The 20574-nt window shown below is 39.6% G+C and overlaps 1 protein-coding gene across 2 annotated transcripts in view; it reads right to left on the reverse strand.

Moving 5' to 3' along the window:
• Positions 1-4394: 4394 nt before the first annotated feature.
• LTA4H (leukotriene A4 hydrolase) overlaps positions 4395-20574 on the reverse strand; it is a 30491-nt gene continuing 14311 nt past the window's right edge. Inside the window, exons 7-19 of one of the 2 annotated variants that reach the window (XR_015163940.1) lie at positions 18467-18539; positions 18053-18193; positions 17206-17229; positions 16628-16698; positions 16076-16187; positions 15374-15518; positions 14169-14272; positions 13677-13747; positions 10709-10763; positions 8882-8977; positions 6128-6210; positions 5357-5537; positions 4395-4686 (exon numbers count right to left, since the gene is read on the reverse strand). Coding sequence is in view for 1 of the 2 variants with exons in the window: in XM_086400790.1 (XP_086256916.1) it covers positions 4569-4686; positions 5357-5461; positions 6128-6210; positions 8882-8977; positions 10709-10763; positions 13677-13747; positions 14169-14272; positions 15374-15518; positions 16076-16187; positions 16628-16698; positions 17206-17229; positions 18053-18193; positions 18467-18539 (1198 nt within the window). In the remaining variant the exon portion in view is untranslated. The remainder of the gene's footprint in view (positions 4687-5356; positions 5538-6127; positions 6211-8881; positions 8978-10708; positions 10764-13676; positions 13748-14168; positions 14273-15373; positions 15519-16075; positions 16188-16627; positions 16699-17205; positions 17230-18052; positions 18194-18466; positions 18540-20574) is intronic. The other variant, XM_086400790.1, reaches the window with a different exon arrangement.

Raw genomic sequence — 20574 nt, forward strand, 5'->3', positions numbered from 1 at the left:
GTAAGTGGTGCAAGCTTCTTGTCTTAAAGTTTTATTGGTCTCCCGCGTAAACCAGGCTACTCAGCCTCTTTTCTCCACTGAATTTTCCTACTGAGCTATCCTCATTCTATTACTCTTTATATCTTTGATGAATATTTAAATAGTCGCCGAAGCCATCTCCCCTTCGAATACCCTGGATCAGCCGGGGCAGGACCCCGGCAGGACTAATTTCCTCACTGCAGTGTTTGCAGTATCTATGCCTTGTATGTGCTAAGTTGCTGTGACTGTGTCTGACTCTTTGTGACCCCATGGAGCCCACCAGGCTCCTCTGTCCATGGGATTCTTCAGGCAAGAATACTGGAGTGCATTGCCATTTCCTACTCCAGGGGATCTTCCCAACCCAGGGATAGAACCTGGGTCTCACATTTCCTATATTGTCAGGCAGGTTCTTTACCACCAGCGCCACCTGGGAATCCCTACCCATGCTCAAATCCTGGCCCCGCCATTTCCTGACTGTGTGACCTCTGGGCAAGTTACTTGACTTCTCTGGGCCTCAGTTTCTTCACCTACAAAATGAAGATGATAGTAGTGCCTATTTCAAAGGGCTTTTGGGAGGACTAAATGAGTTTATACATGTAAAGCTCTTAGAGCAGCACCTGGTACAATGGAAATGCTACAAAATTGTGATGACTATCATTGAGACTTTTAAAAAGTTTTTTAAAACAATATATTAAAAAATATTTGGCTGCATTGTGTCTTATCTGAGGCACACGAGATCTTCATTGCATCATGAGTGATCTTTCTTTGCTTGGCTGCTGCTGCTGCTGCTGCTGCTAAGTCGCTTCAGTCGTGTCCGACTCTGTGCAACCCCATAGACGGCAGCCCACCAGGCTCCTCTGTCCATGGGATTTTCCAGGCAAGAGTACTGGAATAGATATTATTTCTTCAATCTCATTTTAGGCCTTCTCTTCTCCAGGAAGCATCCTCTAAACCCTTCTGCTAAACTGCTGCTGCTAAGTCGCTTCAGTCATGTCCGACTCTGTGCGACCCCATAGACGGCAGCCCCTCCATCCCTGGGATTCTCCAGGCAAGACCACTGGAGTGGGTTAACATTTCCTTCTCCTAAAACCTTCAGTGGGGGTAAATGGCCCTTTTCTAGGCTGCTTTCCTTCTTCTTTACCATTATAAAGAAGTTATTTTTTTTTCATTGAAGGATAGTTGATTTACAGTGTTAATTATCGCTGTACAGCAACCATGATTCAGTTGTATATACATATATACCTTCTTTTTAAAATAGTCTTTTCCATTATGGTTTATCACATTATATTGACTATAGTTCCCTGTGCTATACATGAGGACCTTGTTTATCCATACTATATGTAACAGCTTACATCTGCCAACCACAGCCCCCCACTCCCTCTCTCCCCCAGCCACCTCCCCAGTAGCAACCACCAGTCTATACTCTATGTCTGTGATTCTGTTTGTTTCATGGATAGGTTCATTTGTATCATATTTTAGATTCCACATGTAAGTGACATAATATAGTATTCATCTTTCTCTTTTGGACTTACTTCACTTAGTATGATAATCTCTAGGTGCATCCCTCCTGTTGCAAATGGCATTATTTTGTTCTTTTTTATGGCTAAGTAGTATTCTACTATATATATATGTGTGAAAGAAAGAAAGTGAAAGTTTGCTCAGTTGTGTCTGACTTTTTGTGATCCCATGGACTGTAGCCTGCCAGGCTCCTCTGTCCATGGAATTCTCCAGGCAAGAATACTGGAGTGGGTGGCCGTTCCCTTCTCCAGGGGATCTTCCCAACCCAGGGATCAAACCCATGTCTCCTGCACTGTAGGCAGATTCTTTACCGACTGAGCCAGCAGGGAAGTGCCTGTATATATGTACACATCTTTATCTTTTCATCTGTCGATGGACATCAGATTGTTTCCATGTCTTGGCTACTGTGAACAGTGCTGCTGTGAACACAGGGGTGCATGTATTTTTTGAATAGTTTTGTCTGGATATATACCCAGGAGTGGGATTGCAGGATCATGTGGAAGTTCTTAGTTTTCTGAGGAGCCTCCATACTGTTCTCCACAGTGGCTACACCAATGTACATTCCCACGTTGGATGATTCTCTTTTCTCCACACACACAGTCGGACACGACTAAGTGACTTCACTTTCACTTTTCATTTTCATGCATTGGAGAAGGAAATGGCAACCCACTCCAGTGTTCTTGCCTGGAGAATCCCAGGGACAGGGGAGCCTGGTGGGCTGCCGTCTATGGGGTCGCACAGAGTTGGACACGACTGAAGCGACTTAGCAGCAGTAGCAGCAGAAATTACTTATTTTTGTTCACTCAGAAATTATGTGTGAACCTAGCCTGGCACAAAGACATTCAACGTACACTTATTAGCTGAGTAAGGGTATGTTGAGCTGAGTAAGTGTATTTGCTGAGTACAAAGACATTCTACATACACTTATTGCTGCCGCTGCTGCTAAGTGGCTTCAGTCATGTCCAACTCTGTGCGACCCCATAGACGGCAGCCCACCAGGCTCCTCTGTCCCTGGGATTCTCCAGGCAAGAATACTGGAGTGGATTGCCATATACTTATTAGCTGAGTTAAATGTACATTGAGCTGAGTAAGTGTATTAGCTGAATAAGCATAGCTGCCACTGAACTGGCTCCAGGTAAATCCCTATGAACATTTGTCTTTAGCGCCCTCTACCTCCTCCATCCCGTCCTTCAAGACCACCCTCATGTATCCCTGGCCCCAATTCATGTTGAGTATCACTAATCAATGACATTAGCTTAAAGTATGGGGTATGCTTATAGATCAAGGGAAGACTCCTAAAGCATCACCTGTGTCCATGGATTTGCTCAAGTCCAATCACTTAGGGCTTCCCAGGTGGCCCAATGGTAAAGAATCTGCCTGCCAAAGCAGGCAGGAGATGCATGTTCTACCCCTGGGGTTGGGAAGACCCCTTGGAGGAGGAAATGGCAACTCCAGTATTCCTGCCTGGAGAATCCCATGGACAGAGGAGCCTGGCAGGCTATAGTCCATGGTGTTGCAAAGAGTCAAACACAGCTGAGTGACTGAGCATGCACACAATCACATAGAATGTGATTATATCCCATGAATTTGAGCTGAACTCTGTCCTCTGATAGTCCCGGCATGGAGATGAGTGAGAGCAGAAGCTTGAAAAACAGAATTGCACTGCAGTGTAGAAACATGCCCAAAGGGAGAGAACTGTTTGGGACAGTGAAAGCAGGGAAGTCTGAGGACTACAAGAAGGGTCAAGGTGTTTGCTTCAATTTAAGACCTTCCCCCTCTTTTTACTACATTAGCACTTTTGGAGGGTATTTAACGATGATATACCCCAACCACATTTATCCTTCAAGATACCATTCCTCTTTGCTAGAGTTTACTTGGCCATGGGTGGATCAAAGCTGGGTCAGAGTCTCACCTATGGGAATTTTGAATTAGGACAGTCTCTCCACATGGTAAGAACTATCTGCAACAGTAAAGTTAGGGGTGGCCAGACTATACAAGGTGGGCCAGTTCAGTTCAGTCACTCAGTCGTGTCCAACTGTTTGCAAATAGAAATGGAAGATAAGAGTATTGATGTCTCTCCTGTCCTGGTGTCAGAGCCCTTCTGTCCGTCCTCAGATGCTGATAACCTCCCCTTAACCTGTGTTCTTAAAATAATCCTTTTCTCTTTCTGAACTCTAGTCATCGGGGTTGCTATCACTTACGATCAAAGCATCCTAACTAATGGAACAGTGGTTTCCAAGCTCTGTGCTGAGGCACCCTAGGGCACTTCATTACATTCATGGGGGTACGTTGTTACTCTCTCACTTGGATCAAGTTGTTGTATTGTTTTTAATTCTTTCTTCCTCTGTGTTGTATGCTGTTTGTTGGTGGAGAATGTTTGCTGATCACTAAGGAGATGAGGCAGGTTGAATAGATTGTCAGGTATACCTGAGGGAAGAAGCAGGGTATTCAGGTTGACCATCTGACCCTGACAGGAGAACAGGCCAGCAGGGGATCCAGGTATGGGGAGCAGAGTGCTCCCCCCAGTTTATACACTTTTGGTAAGGGAGTTGATCCTATGTCCACCAGCTGGGTGATGAGCAAATCTAACCAAGTATTCATGTGTAAGTTTATTTAAAAAGAAAAATCTTAATTATGCTGAATTTTTGGTGTGCAGAAGACTCAAATTAGAGAGCTTAAAAAAGAGGTAAATAATAATATGTTGACATGTCTATCTTGTGACCATGCTGCTGCTGCTGCTGCTAAGTTGCTTCATATAGGGAGAAAATGAATATGAAATAATTGAAAAACCTGACATTTATAAATCAAAAGGTTAAGCTTTGCTAAAATTCACTGTACAAAGAACACGCCACCAGGGCTGCAGCAGGGGGAGGTAGCTCAGCTTTATTTATGAAAAAAAAAATCACTGACAAAACAATAAAAAGCCAAAACTAAAAAGACATTTTTAGTTACAATGTGAGCTGAAGCGTTGTATTTTTTTATGAATTTGATTTTAAAAAGAGAAATATCTGACATCAGCAATGGGTAGGTCCTTAATCCACTTTTAAATCTTTCCCCACAAGCATGGCAGTCACAGGGTGCATGGATGCCTTGTGCTCCTTGTAGGTACGGATGGCTTGATCATGGGATTTGTCAAAGGCAGCAAGGTCCCTGCGTTGAGAAAAAAAAAAAAGATACTGACTTGTTGACTTGTTTTGGCAAATTTTATTATGGCTTGCAGAGCAAACAGATTAATAATAAGTATGCCAGGTTATATTTTTTCAGAATTCCTGTCAAATTCATAGTCAAAATAATTTCACTGAGGTATTTTTAAATTGTATCTTGTGGCCACGATAACAACTTTTTTCAATTTTACCAAGCATTCCTTTATTAAATGTCAAGCAACCTACTCTTCTACCTAATTGCAACATTTGAATTAAACAGGTTTGGCTTTACCTGCTTGATCCTTCTTGCATTTAACTTCAGACACTTTTTTCTTGTGCTTCCCTACTCACCAATGATCTTCTACTTGATTTTAAAGATCTTCCTGTGTATATAAGATTGCCTTCAATTTATTTCCTTTTCAGCAGCATCTAATCCTATTTGGCTGGCCCATAACAGATAATCTTCTTAAAAAGCTAACGAAATCATCTCAAATTTAAAACATTTAGAAGTGTTAACTCCTATTCCAAAATTATATCTATAATCTTTAACAAATTTTAAAATATTATTTTTAGATTGCACTTTACAAAGTATTATAGCAACAACAAAAATATCTGTTTAAGATTTTTCTTTCCCATTCTTAATGTAAAGTCAAAGCACAGGGAGACTCGGTTCTTACTTGAATAAGGGCCGTGTAAACTTCATCCTTCCTTGTTCAGTTGCCATTTTTAGAGCCAAAGGAATTGCTTCCTCCCATTTCGATTGAATGCAGAGTCGTAACCATCTAAAAGGAGGATTTTAGGTGGTATGGGGTGGGAAATGAGGTGGGAACAGGATATGACAGGCACATCTGAAAACTTCTGTAATGACAAATAATCCCATTATAGCTGCACTGCACACCACTTTATATTATGTCCTTATTCTGAGAATCTCAAATCCTTATATATATCGTTCAATAATTGGAGAAGAGGAGGAAGAAAAGTGTGTTCTTGAATCATGTTTGAATCATGAATATCATGTTTTAGAATTTGGATTATGTAGGTGCTCATGGGCCTAACATATGCAATTTCTGAAGGAATTAAACTTTGATTCAGGCTTATACTACCAAATTTAAACTAAGAAAGATGGACAGAATCAAAGATTTCTGACTGTTCCCATTTCAGAGCCCATTTGGTTAGTTGTGGAAGAGTGCTGATTTACCACTGGATCCTTAATTCTAATTTTTTTAAAGGCAAGAAAAGCTTACAGAGTATTCTAACAAAAACTAATATGATCATATTACAGACACTGCAACTATTCCTTAAAGACCACTATAACTCTGTATATAGATGCAGTGAATTTAACAAGGTTTTCTCGAGACTCAAGTATGTCTCACATGCTGCTTCCCCTTTCTCTATCTGTTAAACTAGTTTTCCACTTTCTTCCACAGAGACAAGTTAAAATGATGTACCTGAATCGTATTTCAGAATTGTTAATGGCATTGAAGTTGTACACCTCTTGCATTCGCTTTATGTGCCCCAATGGAAGAGGTGCCTAGAGCAAAATAAAGAAGTATAATGTATCATTTCAACAGGATTCCTTGGAAGAAAGGAGTGGGAGAGAAATTCTTAGCCAGATTAAAATCCTCAAGTGTATAATATAGCAATTAGTTAGATAAAAATAAACAAATGCACACTAAGATAAATTTTGTGCAAACTTATTCTGAATATGGATGTCCTGCTAGGAGGCAAAGTGTTAGTCACTCAGTCGTGTCCAGCTCTTTGCGACCGCACGGACTACAGCCCACCAGCCTCCATAGATTTCTCCAGGCAAGAATACTGGAGTGGGTAGCCATTTCCTTCTCCAGGGGATCTTCCTCACCCAGGTCTCCTGCACTGCAGGCAGATCCTTTACCGTCTGAGCCACCAGGGAAGCACTATGAGCCAAGGGTTAATTTAATTTGCAAGATACATGGAGAATTAAATGAGAAGTACTCTCTTGAGACTTTTGGATGTGTATAAATACTAACTTTCAGACCCTTTCCAGAATCTTTCAAGTTCTTCCTTATACTTTACATATCTTAAATTTATTCTATTCTCCATATTCAATCACAGTTAATTTTTTTCCCTCACTGAGTTCCCCCAGTGTTATCTTTGTATGTTTCCTCTGAAATCCCTTTTAAATTATCTATATCCCTACAAAATAGCAGTTTTAAAATTTTTATCTTACAGACCCTTTTCAGAATCTGATGACTAATATGTACCCTTTCCTTAAGGGGAAAGTACATATATAAACACGAACTTATGTGTACAGTTTCAGGGGGTTCATCAACTCTTGTGACCAAGTTGTGTGTATGAGAGAGTGCTCAGTCATGTCTGACTCTTTGCAACCTCACAGACTATAGCCCACTGGGCTCCTCTGTCTGTGGAATTTTCCAGGCAAGAATACTGGAACGGGTTGCCCTTTCCTACTCCAGGGAATCTTCCCAACCCAGGGATCGAACCCACATCTCTTCCATGTCCTGCACTGGCAGGTGGATTCTTTACCACTGTGCCATCTAGGAAGCCCCTGTGCCCAGGTTAACCCGCCCTAAAGGGAGAACAAGTTTGGGTGAAGGAGAGAAAGAAGAGTTCAGTTTGGTCAAGCGGAGAGTCTGTGGTGCCTGCATGATGCAGGCTGAGGAACCACGAGGTAGTCGGTAACTCTCTGCTCCAGCCACGACTTTTTCTTACAGAACCTCACTCCCACTCATTAACCATCTCTGCTCTCACTGACTGCGAGACCCTTCCCAAATCGTTTCAGTTCAACTCAGCTCCAAGTCAAGCCAGGCTGGCCAGCTGGTTATGGTCTCGTCCTCAGTGCCCTTCCTCTCCAGTGTTTGATGTGCCTGCTCCCCAGTCACCCCATCATTTCTCTTTTCGCAGTTCCAGGAGACAGGGCAGGAGGGGCTACAGAAGTGTGTGATGACGGCTTCATGCACTAAAAAATACTCTAAAGCCCCTGTTGCTGTAAAATGCTATTCCTCATCTTGTATCAATTCCACAGGAAATTCTGTTCAAAAGTCTCCATCCCTCTCAAGGTCCTTAGACCTAAGTTCTTAGGTCTAAGGACCTGTCTTACAATAAGAAAGACCTCACTGTGTCCCACTCAACATACAGCATCTCCTCTCAGCTGTGCATATTCATTTAATCCCCTGGCTTTGAAACCTTCAAATCTGCTTGGACTTCTTCCTGTTAACCCCTAATCCAGTGAGTCCCCAAACCCCTCGCTCCATCCTGTGATCTCCTTCTCCTGTTCTTTCCCTTCCCACCAGCTCCCTCCCTCCTGTCCTGGGCTCCTTCGAGTCTCCCAACTAACTTCACTGCCAGCATTCCTCATTCCATCCAGCCTCCCCAGCATCAGAGGAATAGTCGTCATAATCACCATTGCATCAGATGAAAGTGAAAGTTAAGTCGCTCAGTCGTGTCTGACTCTTTGCGACCCCATGGACTGTAGCCTATCAGGCTCCTCCGTCCATGGGATTTTCCAGGCAAGAGTGCTGGAGTGGACTGCCATTTCCTTCTCCATGGGATCTTCCCAACCCAGGAATCAAACCCGTGTCTCCTGCATTGCGGGCAGACGCTTTACCGTCTGAGCCACCAGATGACTCGTCGTTAAAAATGTGAAATCCTTTGCTCCTATCTAGAATCACATCTAACATTTCTAGCTTGACATTCAAGACTTGTCACATCGGGTCCCAGCAGTCTTTCTTGTGTTCTCTCCATTAACCTCTTTCCCAAACCCACAGTTTCCTCCTCTTGCAACACCGGCCACGCTCTGTCATGTTCTGCTCTGTCCGACTTGAATTTGTACCTCCCTGCTGATTCTGTTCTGCTCAGATCAATCCCCAGTTCCCCCAAATCCTTCCTGATTACCCCGGTTGGAAGGGAATCCTTCTTCCCTTTTTTCACAAATGACACCTAAAATTCCTTTTACTGCTAAATTTTGCATGTGTGACTGTTCCTAGTAGCTTATAAACTTTTTGAGGACATGGGATATTTCTTTCTTACATACTTTTATATTCAACACTGTATTAAACATAGCAGGCATTCAATCAACAAATGTTTTTAAGTAAACAAATGAATTTTAACAAATCATTTTTTTCTGTTAGTTTCTACATTAATACTTTTCCAATGCTATGCCTTTATGCCCATTTTAATTTCTAATATTTTGAGCTAGTACTTACATTCTGGAGCATCTGTGCTAAAAATTCATTCACTTGATGGGAAGAGAAGTCTTTTAGGTCTGCTGAGCTGAATGAATTTAAATCATCATCTTTGGCCTGAAATAAATGTTGCCTGATTATTTACATTCATGTACAACTCAACAAAATGTATTGGTTTATCTGACATAAAAGTTAAGAAAGAGAAATACAAGGATACATAAGATTATAAAAAAATTAAATTAAGCATTAGCTATAAATCATTCTGAGATGGCATCAGTGTAAGTTAAAGAGCTGATATGATTCCTAGATCTATATTACTTAAGAAAAATTAGACTGTTAAGAGTGGAGGAAACTTTTGACATCCTCTGCCATTTGCATTATGTAGATTTCCAAAGTAAAGAAACACTGCAAAATACACGGCAGGTAATTTACAGGCCAATTCAACAATGTGGGTAAAAAATCATATTGCATATTCTTTAAAATACCACACTAAGGAACACATAAGTCCACAAATAGATCTCTCCCTTTATCTCCACATATTCTATTTTCCCCTGCTTAAATCTTGGAAATTGTTTAAGGAAAAAAAAGTGCTTCTGTACTTTTCAATTTAGGATTTACTGTGATTTATCTTTGAGGAAATGATTAAGGAATATTAATAAAGCTTATCAAAATGGGTATTTTTAGAATCTTTTAAAATAGTTTCAAATTATTTTAAACTAGGGTTTCTTTTAAAAGAAATATATGCATGGGGAACACATGTATACCTGTGGTGGATTCATTTTGATATTTGGCAAAACTAATACAATTTTGTAAAGCTTAAAAATAAAATAAAATTTAAAAAAAAAAAAAAGAAATATATGCAAAGGTTTGAAAAAAAAATCAAATAGGACCAAATGAAAAATTCCTCTGCTTTTGCTCCCTGTCTCTAAGTCCCACTCCTCAGAAACCTATATTAATAGTTCCTTGTATATCCCTCCAGAAAATTTAATGTATGCATATACATCTTTGCATAGAAACATTATTTTACAGCTTCCTCCCCTTCAAAATGCCCTTAATATCAGAACTTCTTCCCTTTTTAGAAACTGACGTCAATATTAGAAGTTACAGATCTCATTCTTTGCTTAAAAACATGCAAATTTAAACTATCGAGGATATACTTATTAGTGGTAAAATCATAAAGAGCAGGGAAAAGATAAAACCACAATTCATGGTCACGGTTACATGGCAGGGCCAGGTGGGTAGAGAGAAGAACGAGACGGGGAGGGCCAAGTACCAACAGAGGAGGTACATATGTGTACAGCCAGCCCACTGCTCTGACAGGAAACTGTTGAATTTTGTATTTTCTTATGTTCATATTTTATTTAAAACCAGAGTATCTTTGTCATGGTTTCCCGTTCTGTTTTCCTGATTTGCCTTACTCCTGATTTGGTTTCTTTTCCTTTTGCTGGCTTTCCCTTGGTTCTCCTAATACCTGGAGCTTTCTACTCCTCTCTTACACTCCAGTCCCAGACTTTGGGGGAAACTGTGCCTCCCTATCTCTTCTTCTAAGGGCCCCTATATTCATCGTTCCCAAAAATCATTTCCTCTCCCCTAAGAGGCCTATATTTCCCTTTCCCTTTTAAGATCAAGAAAAATCAGAACCAATACCATCAACATCCATTTGTTTTCCCCTCAAATTTAACTTTACACACTGGGGGCTGGTATATGTTATTTTGGACAAACCAGACTGAACGAATAGCCTTTCCGAGCACATGAGTTCATAAGTAAAGCACCACTCTCCCACTTCATTGAGTAGAGACATATTTGTACAATTCAAAAAGGAGGCAAAAACCATACATTACTACTCACAGTGATCCATCTTTGACTCAAGGAAATGCAAGCATTTGTCAGGGTCATATCATAACTGCAACAATGAAAAAATATTAGAGCTTATATTTTATACAAAGCCACATGCTTTTGCATCAATGCCATTCTGAAATTATAGAACATTCTTAAATCTCAGAGTTCTTTTGAAAATAACCCCAGAGTGATGGCAATAGGAAATCTTCTACCTGATTTAAATATGACTGATATCCTCTAAGAACACAGAAATCCAAGTAGATACCAAGTTCATGAAACACTGGATTATTTTGTTTTTTATTATTGTCTGTGCTGGGCCTTTGTTGCTACGTGAGGGCTTGCTCTCACTGTAGCGAGCATGGGCTACTCTTCACTGCTGTGTGCGGTCTTCTCACTGCAGTATGCAGGCTTCTCAGTGTAGCGGCTTCTCTCGTTGTGGAGCACAAGCTCTAGAACTTGGGTTCAGTAGTTGTGGCGACTGGCTTACTTGCCCTGAGGCGTGTGGAGTCAAACCGCTGTCCCTTGCCCTGCCAGGCGGATTCTTAACCACTGGACCACCAGGGAAGCCCCAACACTGGATTATGCATTGGAGAGAATGCCAAAACCTCGTAGCAGAGACTGTCACACGCTTCAGCAGTATGTGCTGAAGGGGCTGGGCTGAGCATATGCAGTGTTTTCTGATGGCAGGAGCAGTTGCGGGTACACAGGACAACCTGGCAACCACCACAAGGTCCTTGCCTTCGTGGATTTTACCTCCCATGGTTCCACCCATCTAATCATCCACCAGATCTGCCAGTAACTGCTGCGTGATAGGCACTGTCCTAGATGATGGGGAAATAATGGTGAAACCCTTGGGAGACTCCAAAATCTTGTGATTTTGTTCCTCTCTCTTCAGAAGAAAGCAGAATTAACGAACCCTGATCATTAAGCAAAGCAACTTATGTTAAGGTTTATGAGTTCTCAGCTTGGAAAACAAATCATGCATTTTGCAACAATGAAAAAGACCATGTAATGTGTGTGAACTTCTTGTAAAACATCTCTCTTTGTCTGTAAGTCATGCTTGCTTGATGTGAAATGTTTCTGTTAGAACACAGAGGGGTACCTGTCCTGCAGGGCCTAAATGAGGTAAGTTTGATTATAAGTGACCACAGAACTTGCTTTCAGACTTTGTGCCATGGGGCAAGATAATAAAAGGGTCAAAGCAGTGACCTTTTTGTTTGCATTTTGTTTTGTGGCCCCATGGCTTGTGGGATTTTAATTTCCTGACGAGGGATTGAACCTGGGCCCTTAGCAGTGAGGGCGTGGAGTCTTAACCACTGTGCCACCAGAGAGTTCCCAGCAGTGATCTTTTCTGAATTAAGCTGCCAGTTTATTTTCATGAAGTAGTCAGGCTGTGGGCAGTGGGCAGGACCTTTTGACTGCCCTCGAGTCCAAAGTGGGACCAGAGGTCCTTGACTGCTCAGAATGTAAATTACCTTCAATTAGAACATGACTTCGGAGAAGGCAATGGCACCCTACTCCAGTACTCTTGCCTGGAAAATCCCATGGATGGAGGAGCCTGGCAGGCTGCAGTCCATGGGGGTCACAGAGTTGGACACGACTGAGCGACTTCACTTTGACTTTTCACTTTCATGCATTGGAGAAGGAAATGGCAACCCACTCCAGTGTTCTTGCCTGGAGAATCCCAGGGACGGGGGAGCCGGGTGGGCTGCCGTCTATGGGGTCGCACAGAGTCGGACACGACTGAAGTGACTTAGCAGCAGCAGCAGAACATGACTTAGTACTGATTTCATAAGAAACAGCAGGACAGTAAAAAAAAAAAAAATCTTCAGCTGGTCTGTTTCTTGGTGCCTGAAACTTCCTTCTCAATGTCAAAAAAAAAATTAAATAAGGATTAGCCCAGGCAGGCAAAGCAACCCTTTCTTAGGGCAAGGTCCTAAGAAAAGTAACGAGTGACCCAGGTATAAAGCCTGTTCTCCTGGTGCTTCAGTGGAGTGAAGGAGAAAGACTTAATAATTACACAAATAAATTTAAGATTACAGTCGTGGCAACAACTGGGAAGAAGTGATCTACAGCACCGAGAAACCCAAAATGGGAGACTTGACCTAGTTAGAGAGGTCAAGGAGTGCTCCCATGAGAAAGTGGTTCTTGAGTTGAGACTGGAATTAACTGGGTAAAGAGTACTCAGGTAGAGGGAACAGCAAGTTCCTGGCTGCAACACGGAACAGTCAGCATCTCTGAACAGGACTCTTGGAAGACCAGGGTTCAGGCCCCTGCTTTAAGGAGTGTGCTTTGTGTAAAAGGCAGTATAATGGGTTGATGGCAACCAAAGTTTAAATCTCAACTCTCATTATCTCCTGTGCAACCTTTGACAAGACCCTTTACTCTAGCTAAGCCTCATATACCTCCTCTGGAAGTGGGGATGGTAATTTATGAAACTGTTGTAATAATGAACATAAGGCTCTTGTGTTATTTTTCTTACTACAAAGGTTTTCAAGAAAAGGGTAATATCTTATTCTTTTCTGTATCTCTCACCGTCTTTGTGCAGAAAGGAGGCACAGTTGCTGTGTCAGGTCCGACTCTTTGCGACTCCATAGACTGTAGCCTGACAGGCTCCTCTGTCCATGGGATTTCCCAGGCAAGAATACTGGAGTGGGTTGCCATTTCCTTCTCCAGGGGAATCTTCCCGACCCACGGATCAAACCCGCATCTCCTGCATTGGCAGGCAGGTTCTTTACCACTGAGACACCAGAGAAGGCCTCTCAGTAAATACCTGCAAGGACTTTAACTAATTTATATTTATAATATTACGGAAATTACTTTTTTGACCCCAGGGTTAAGGTTCTAACACCTAAGAACTCAACTCTTATTACAAACTAGTAATAGCTTAAGGAAGGCATAAAACTCTCTCAGATACTTTGAGGAGCTCTAGGATTTCAGAGAATGAGAAGGAAAGCTTTAGAATGTAAGCATTTACTTGGGTTTTACAGGGGGCAGTCCAGGAGAGTACAGCCAGGTGTTCCAATCCACTTGATTGAGAATATCAACCTGAGAAGAGAAGGCACACGCAGTTTACTACAGAACAGTCTTTTCTATTGAAAAAAAAAATCTGAAACAGATTTTTAGGTCCTCAAATGTATAATTCTGTCTACACTGATGCGCAAGATAATTTTTAAGTCTCTCTGAAATAAATGTATATTAATCGGCAGTATTCTTTTAAATAAATAGGAAAATCAAGTACACATACAAATCTCTGAACATATTATTGCAAGTTGCTCTGATATAGGAAAATTCTACACATTAGTTCATCCTGTTGAGACCACATTTTAAATAGGAAAACATTCAATGAAAGACTGAGTCTTAAATTCTTGGCCAGTACCACTATCAGGCAACTCAAATCGGCCTAACAAATAGCTATTAAATAAAGACAGATTAGGCATGCAAAATAAGAAAACTCTTAAAATCCAACCTTATCTTTAAAGTGGGAATACAAGAAATCCTTCCAGTTATCAGTAGTTATGCTCTTGTAGGAAAATTTCTCAACATAAGCCTTTAAGAATCCTAGGAAAACCTCTAAGGTTTTTTAAAAAGAAGGAAAAAAAGTCAATTAATAGATAAATAATTAATATTTTTTTTGGCACATTGTACCAAACAGCAGAGAACATTCAGAGAAAAGGAAAAGCAGAGAGGGCTACAAGGATAGAATAATGTCAAAATGTTCAAAAGTAGAGGTAGAATTTAAGTTGTACCTTGAAGAACATATGTAATTTGGTGGAAGGGAGAAGAGAAATCCTAATTAGAGATAAGAGGATGACATAAGACACAGAAAAGGAATACACAACATAAATTCTAAAAGCAATGATCCGAGTATGACTAGAGAGGAGGAAAATCAAATTGGACAGGCAGGATGGATCCAGATGAGGAAGGGCTTTCAAAGTCTATCAAGTCAAAGTCCAAAAGAGAGTACAGTTATTTATTTATCTAACCATAAGTTTTTATTTTTTTAATTGAGGTATCATTGATTTATAATGTATTAGTTTTAGGTATACAGCAAAGTGATTCAATTATACATATCTGTGTGTATACATATATTTTTTTTCATATTCTTTTCCAAAAGAGAGTACTTTTAAATGCTCATCAATGGGGAAGGTTACATAAACTCCACACAATTGGTATTAAAAAGCATAAGCTAGATTTGTAAATTCTGTTATGGAAAGATATATGTGAACCATTGTTGAATTAAAAAACAAATGTAAAAAAATATAGAACAAATATATAGTATGATCCATTTTCTGTATTTAAAATAAGTATATGTACTTATTTGTCTGTTCATTTACACTGAGAAAAAGATCTGGAGCCATATACACTAAACTGAGGGACTCTCACTTGTCACCCCTATAACCTTCTATACCACATTAAGTGTTTTCAATGAGCACAAGCTATTTTCCTAATTTTTAAAATATTGAAGAGGTTTTTTTTTCCTTTGAAGTGAAGCAGTACAATTCAGAATGCAGGGGCTATTCAAGGTTTCAAATAGAGAGGTAATGTCAGAAAATGATATAGATTTCTTTAGCAGCTACATAAAGAATGAACTGAAAGGATAAGACAGAGAAAAAACAATAGTTAAAAACTTTATTACTCTTAAAAAAAAATCAGAAAACGCCAACTACTTGCCTGGTCCTCCAAGAAGCTGTTCAAGGTAAAAGAGTAAAGCAAAGCCCTTCTCATAGGGAACTGAAGAATATGCCACGTCAGGGTCTGTGTTCGTCAGGTCGACCACGAGTTTGGTGAAAGGATGGGTCTCCCCAAAAGTCTTTATCTGTGGGACACAGAGAAAAGTTCAAATATGAAGTCTGGTTACCACCTTGCAGACAAGCCAGTAAGGAAGGGTTACTTTACTTAGTGTCATAACTTTAGGGGAATCTAAATTTTAGGAGAATTTAGAGTGGTAATTATAGGATATGTTAGCACACATTTCTGGAAATCAATTAATGGAATGGCTACTAGTGTAAGATTCTGTAATATTTCTTGCCTAGACTAGAACAATGTTTCAGTGCCTGGTTAGCAAATTCAGCTCTCAGGAGAGAGCATTTAAACATGACATAAATATGCCAAATAAAATTCAAACTCATTGAATATATTCATTGCAAAGCCCAGTAAGCTCCGACTAGTCATGAACACCACCATACACAGAATAAGGATTAACATGTAACAAGAGAACATAATACCAGCATCCGCTTGCTTTCCCACACTGGTAAAAATGACTTTCTTATTGCCATTTAGTACAGTGTAAAGTAAAGCTGCCTTACAAACTGAATCTTTGAGTTTGACTTACACAACCTGGGATGGATGCTTTTAGAAGTATGACTTATTTACCGAATTCTGGAGTTCTCCCCATCCGCCCAGAGCGTGAAAATGTCTAAACTTTTCACCAAACAGTCGTCCACAAATGTGGCGTTCCAAGTATACGGTATGTCCTTCATTCAACCTGAAAAAAATTGAAGAATAAAAACACTGGCACAGCTGAGGAAAAAAGGCATGTGATCAACAAGATCTTTTCTTTTTGGTGTTTCTACAGAGCAAAGCAATTGTAAAGTGTGAATACTCCACTCTAAGCAGACTGCTCTGCGTGGCTTCCTTGCATTCAGTTCAGAGCAATGGGAAGCCCAGCCCAGAAGGTGGCAGTGTGGGAAGTTAAGCTGTGGCTCTGGTTCTATGCGTCCCTGTGTTAAAATGTGACCACACCACGAACTAAATAGCATCAGCTGAAAACTTTTCTATCTGACACTGTGCCGAATATTACAGAATTAAAGAAAAAAACCCTGTAAAGAGATAATAACAAAGATATACACACAATCCAGAGACGTGGAAGGCAGGGAAAGAAATAAAATCAAGAACCAATAAAGAAGGAATAATAATAAATCTTACCAAAAGTGATCCCAAGTTTTGTTGGTCACTAGATTTCCTGTCCAACTATGAGATATTTCATGTGCTATAACCTAAAGGAAATAGAGGAAGTGATTATCTAAGTCTAAAATAATTTATTATGTAAGCATTCTACTTTTTTCAATTCCATGTTGTTCAATTCATTTCATTTTTTCCCCACATTTTCAGTTTTTTTAACATTAGCTGAGATATTCAAGGAATTATTCAGTTCAGCAAAAAAACAAAAAACACAATTTAGCCAAACATAAAGTATTATAGAGTTTAAAAAATGGAAATTCAACATTATTTTAAAAATACTAAATAGATACATCACTCCATTAAATAATATTTCATAAATATATCAAGAGATCAAACCATAAAATGTTCTTAAATCTAAGGCAATTAAGAGCGTAGTATATGGCTGATACATGTTGAGGTTTGACAGAAAACGACAAAATTCTGTAAATAAATTATCCTTCAATTAAAAAATAAATTAATTAAAAAAATAAAGTTGGATGGGTTCAGAAAAAAAAACAACAATGTAGTAATGTCTTGCAACAAGATAATACATTTTAACTTACATTGGAGAGTGACTTGTCACCAGCCTAAAAAAATAAAGAAAATTACCTTAGTATTTCAGAAATCAAATTACAGACTATAGCTAAATGACAGCCTATGTCAAGACATAAGTCTGGCATTTATGGTTCACTGTATTTCTGCTATTGTACTCCAAATAGTTCAAAAGCAACATGTATTGAGGAAATTTTTTAAAAATGCAGGACTAAAAAATAGCATTATTCTTTCTCTCCTTAATCTAGGGAATTTTCCCAATACCAAGAGGCCAGTATTCTTGTCTCTAATTTCCCAGAAACATTTCTCCTCTTCCCTTTTTTTTAATGTACCCTAATTTTCTTTCATTCTCTCCTTAAAACCCACAGCTAATTTAAGAAAATTTTGTAGTGTCCTGTGTCTACTATGGTGTATTTTATTTATTTAGTTGCCAATCCATTACTCACTTGGTTTTAGGAAGGATTTAAAGTAGCTTACAAAGGCATATAAAATATAGCTATATACTATGGGCTAATTCTTCCCTAGTCATGGTAAATGGAGTTTTGTTTTGCCTTTAACCAGAACCTACATGCCAACTGTAAATGTTTCTTTCTCTGGATACACAATCCATCAATAGACTGTTATTACACAACCTTCCAGTCCCAGCATCCCAAAGCACCTTGAACCTATATTATTTTCTCCCAAATGGCCAAGTTAGAAGTTGATATGATGATAGTAACTACAAGAAACAATAAAATCAGAAACAAAGATTACATAAATAAAAGACTTTAAAAAAATTATTAGGAGCTGAAGTTTCTTCTTATCTAGGTGTATGTTTGAAGCAAATTCAACTTTAGATGAAGAAACATTTACACTTACCAGCAGAGTAGGAGTTACAAAAGTGAGGCAAGGGTTCTCCATGCCGCCATAGGGAAAGGATGGCGGCAGGACCAATAGGTCATACTGCCCCCAAATATATGGGCCTCCCAGATCTTCTGCAATTTTAAGCATAGATTCAGTCTGGAAAATGAATGCACATATATTTGTACGTCTTAATCATTGCCATCATAAATTTCTTAAAAGTACACATTGCTTTCTACGAAGGCTATGAGTTAATGATGCTATTTTAAATGACAGTGATACCCCAAAAACGCATCAACTGCCAACTCATATAAAATAAGATACGCTATTTGACTCTTTTACCACATTACTTAAAACCATTCGTTTCATACTCAAAATCTTAAATCTACTTTCTATCACTATTATTTTAAAAAGGGTAACTTTATGACCAACCTCAGAAAATTCGTAAGCAGACTTTTCCACCTGCTCTTTCTCAGACCATACCAATGTCCTTGGGCCAATCTGCCTGCAAAATGAAAAGGCTCAATAAAAATGAAATTCAGGGCAAATCACTCACCTGGTTCTAGGAAAGATTTAAAGTGTCTGCACACAAATCCTGACAGGAGTATGATTTACCACATGCTTATGGGGAGGAGGTGAGGCTAAGTGGTTTTTCTGAGGTACAAACCTCCTGTTGTACATGCGGTAGTAAATCTGCTTGTCTATAAAGGGGAGCAGCTTGAGCCACGTGACAACCTAGACGTTACGTGCCCCCAAAGGTTAGCTCACTGGCTCAAGTAAGACCCTTAGGGATCTAGTTTTTTCTTCCCTCAATCTTACAACTGTAGAAACCCAGTCATGGCTCAATAAGAGATTATTCTAGAATAGAAGTGGATGTAAACTCTGTTATGCACTTAAAGGTTGATCGCTTTTATAGAAGAATAAACAAACAGAAAGAGAAGGAAATTCTGTCAAATGCTGTAACATGGTGCAATAAGGCGGTTACTGATGGACACATACTCTCTGATTATCTATGAGTCAAACTCAGTGTCAAACTCAGTGAAACAGAAAACAGAACAGTGGTTATAGAGGTGGAAATGGAGCTGGTGTATAAAGGGTACAGAGGTTCAATTTTTCAAGATGAAAAGTTTTGGAGATTTGTTTCAATAATGACACAAGTGACTACTGAACTATATATTACAGCTAGTTATTATAATTTTGTGTTTCTCTTAAAACCACAATTTAAATACAAGGAAGAAACAAATATAACTATATATCACATATAGGACTATAACTCAAACATTTTTTTAATCTAAATTTCATCTTGAAAATTGTATGCAATGCAAACCCCAAACAATAAGACTTTGCCTTGATATTCTTCCCCAGAAAGGCAGTGGACTCTAGGGCAATGCCTCTAAACATCAATGTGCTTACAGTTATTTGGAGAGCTTGTGCAAATACAAAGTTTGATGTAGTAGGTCTGGGATAGGACCCAAGGACTTGTCTTTCTTATTCCTTTTTAAAAATATTTATTTATTTGGCTGTGCCAGGTCATAGTTGCAACATGTGGGATCTAGTTCCTCAACCAGGGATTGAACCCAGGCCCCCTGCATTGGGAAAATGGAGTCTTAGCCACTGGACCATCAGGGAAGTTCTTGCCTTTCTAACTAACTCCCAGGAGATGCCAAAGCTATTGGTCTGTAGACCACTGTGAGTAGAAATGGTAACCAGGGCTATGTAATATAAATTAATGACAGCTGCAAATGTGAGCTACGTGTGTAATTTTAAATTGTCTAGTAGCCACATTTAAAAAAAAAAAAAGCAAAATGAAGAGGGTGAAATCGGTTTTAATACTATATTTTGTTTAACCCAATATACCAAAAATATTATCATTTTGACATGTAATCAGCATAAAAGATTATTAGTAAAATATTTTGCATTCTTTTTTTTCATATTAAGTCTTTAGAAATCCAGTGTGTGGTTTACACTTATGGCACATCAAGCCTCATGTGGTTAGTGGCTGCTCCTCCAGACAGCAGAGTTCTAAGCTACAGGGGCTCCAACATCAGATGGCCTAGGATGGGTCCCAGCTCTGATATTTTCTAGCTATGCTACTCTGACCCAGTTATTTAAACTCACTGAGTTTTTTTTATTGGTAAAATGAGAAAGAGTAATTGTATTCATTTCACAGAGGTGTGAGGATTCAAGAGGATGATGCTCTGGAAAGTGAAAATGAAAGTCGCTGAGTCGTGTCTGACTCTCTGTGATCCCATGGACAACACAGTCCATGGAATTCTCCAGGTCAGAACACTGGAGGGGGTAGCCTTTCCCTCCTCCAGGGGATCTTCCCAGCCCAGGGATTGAACCCAGCTCTCCCGCATTGCAGGCAGATTCTTTACCAGCTGAGCCACAAGGGAAGCCTGATTCATTGGAGCTGGTACCTAATGAGACCTGCTAATTGGCAACTGCTATGACAATGATGACAATTATTTAGTGAGTGCCTCCTATACGTCAGGAGCTTTACTTATGTTGGGTCTATCAATCCTCACAAAAATCTTTTG

This window comes from Bos grunniens, chromosome 5 (assembly GCF_055505025.1).
Source record: "Bos grunniens cultivar Pamir isolate PY7600 chromosome 5, Bosgru_T2T1.0, whole genome shotgun sequence".
In the NCBI taxonomy this organism is placed as follows: Eukaryota; Metazoa; Chordata; class Mammalia; order Artiodactyla; family Bovidae; genus Bos; species Bos grunniens.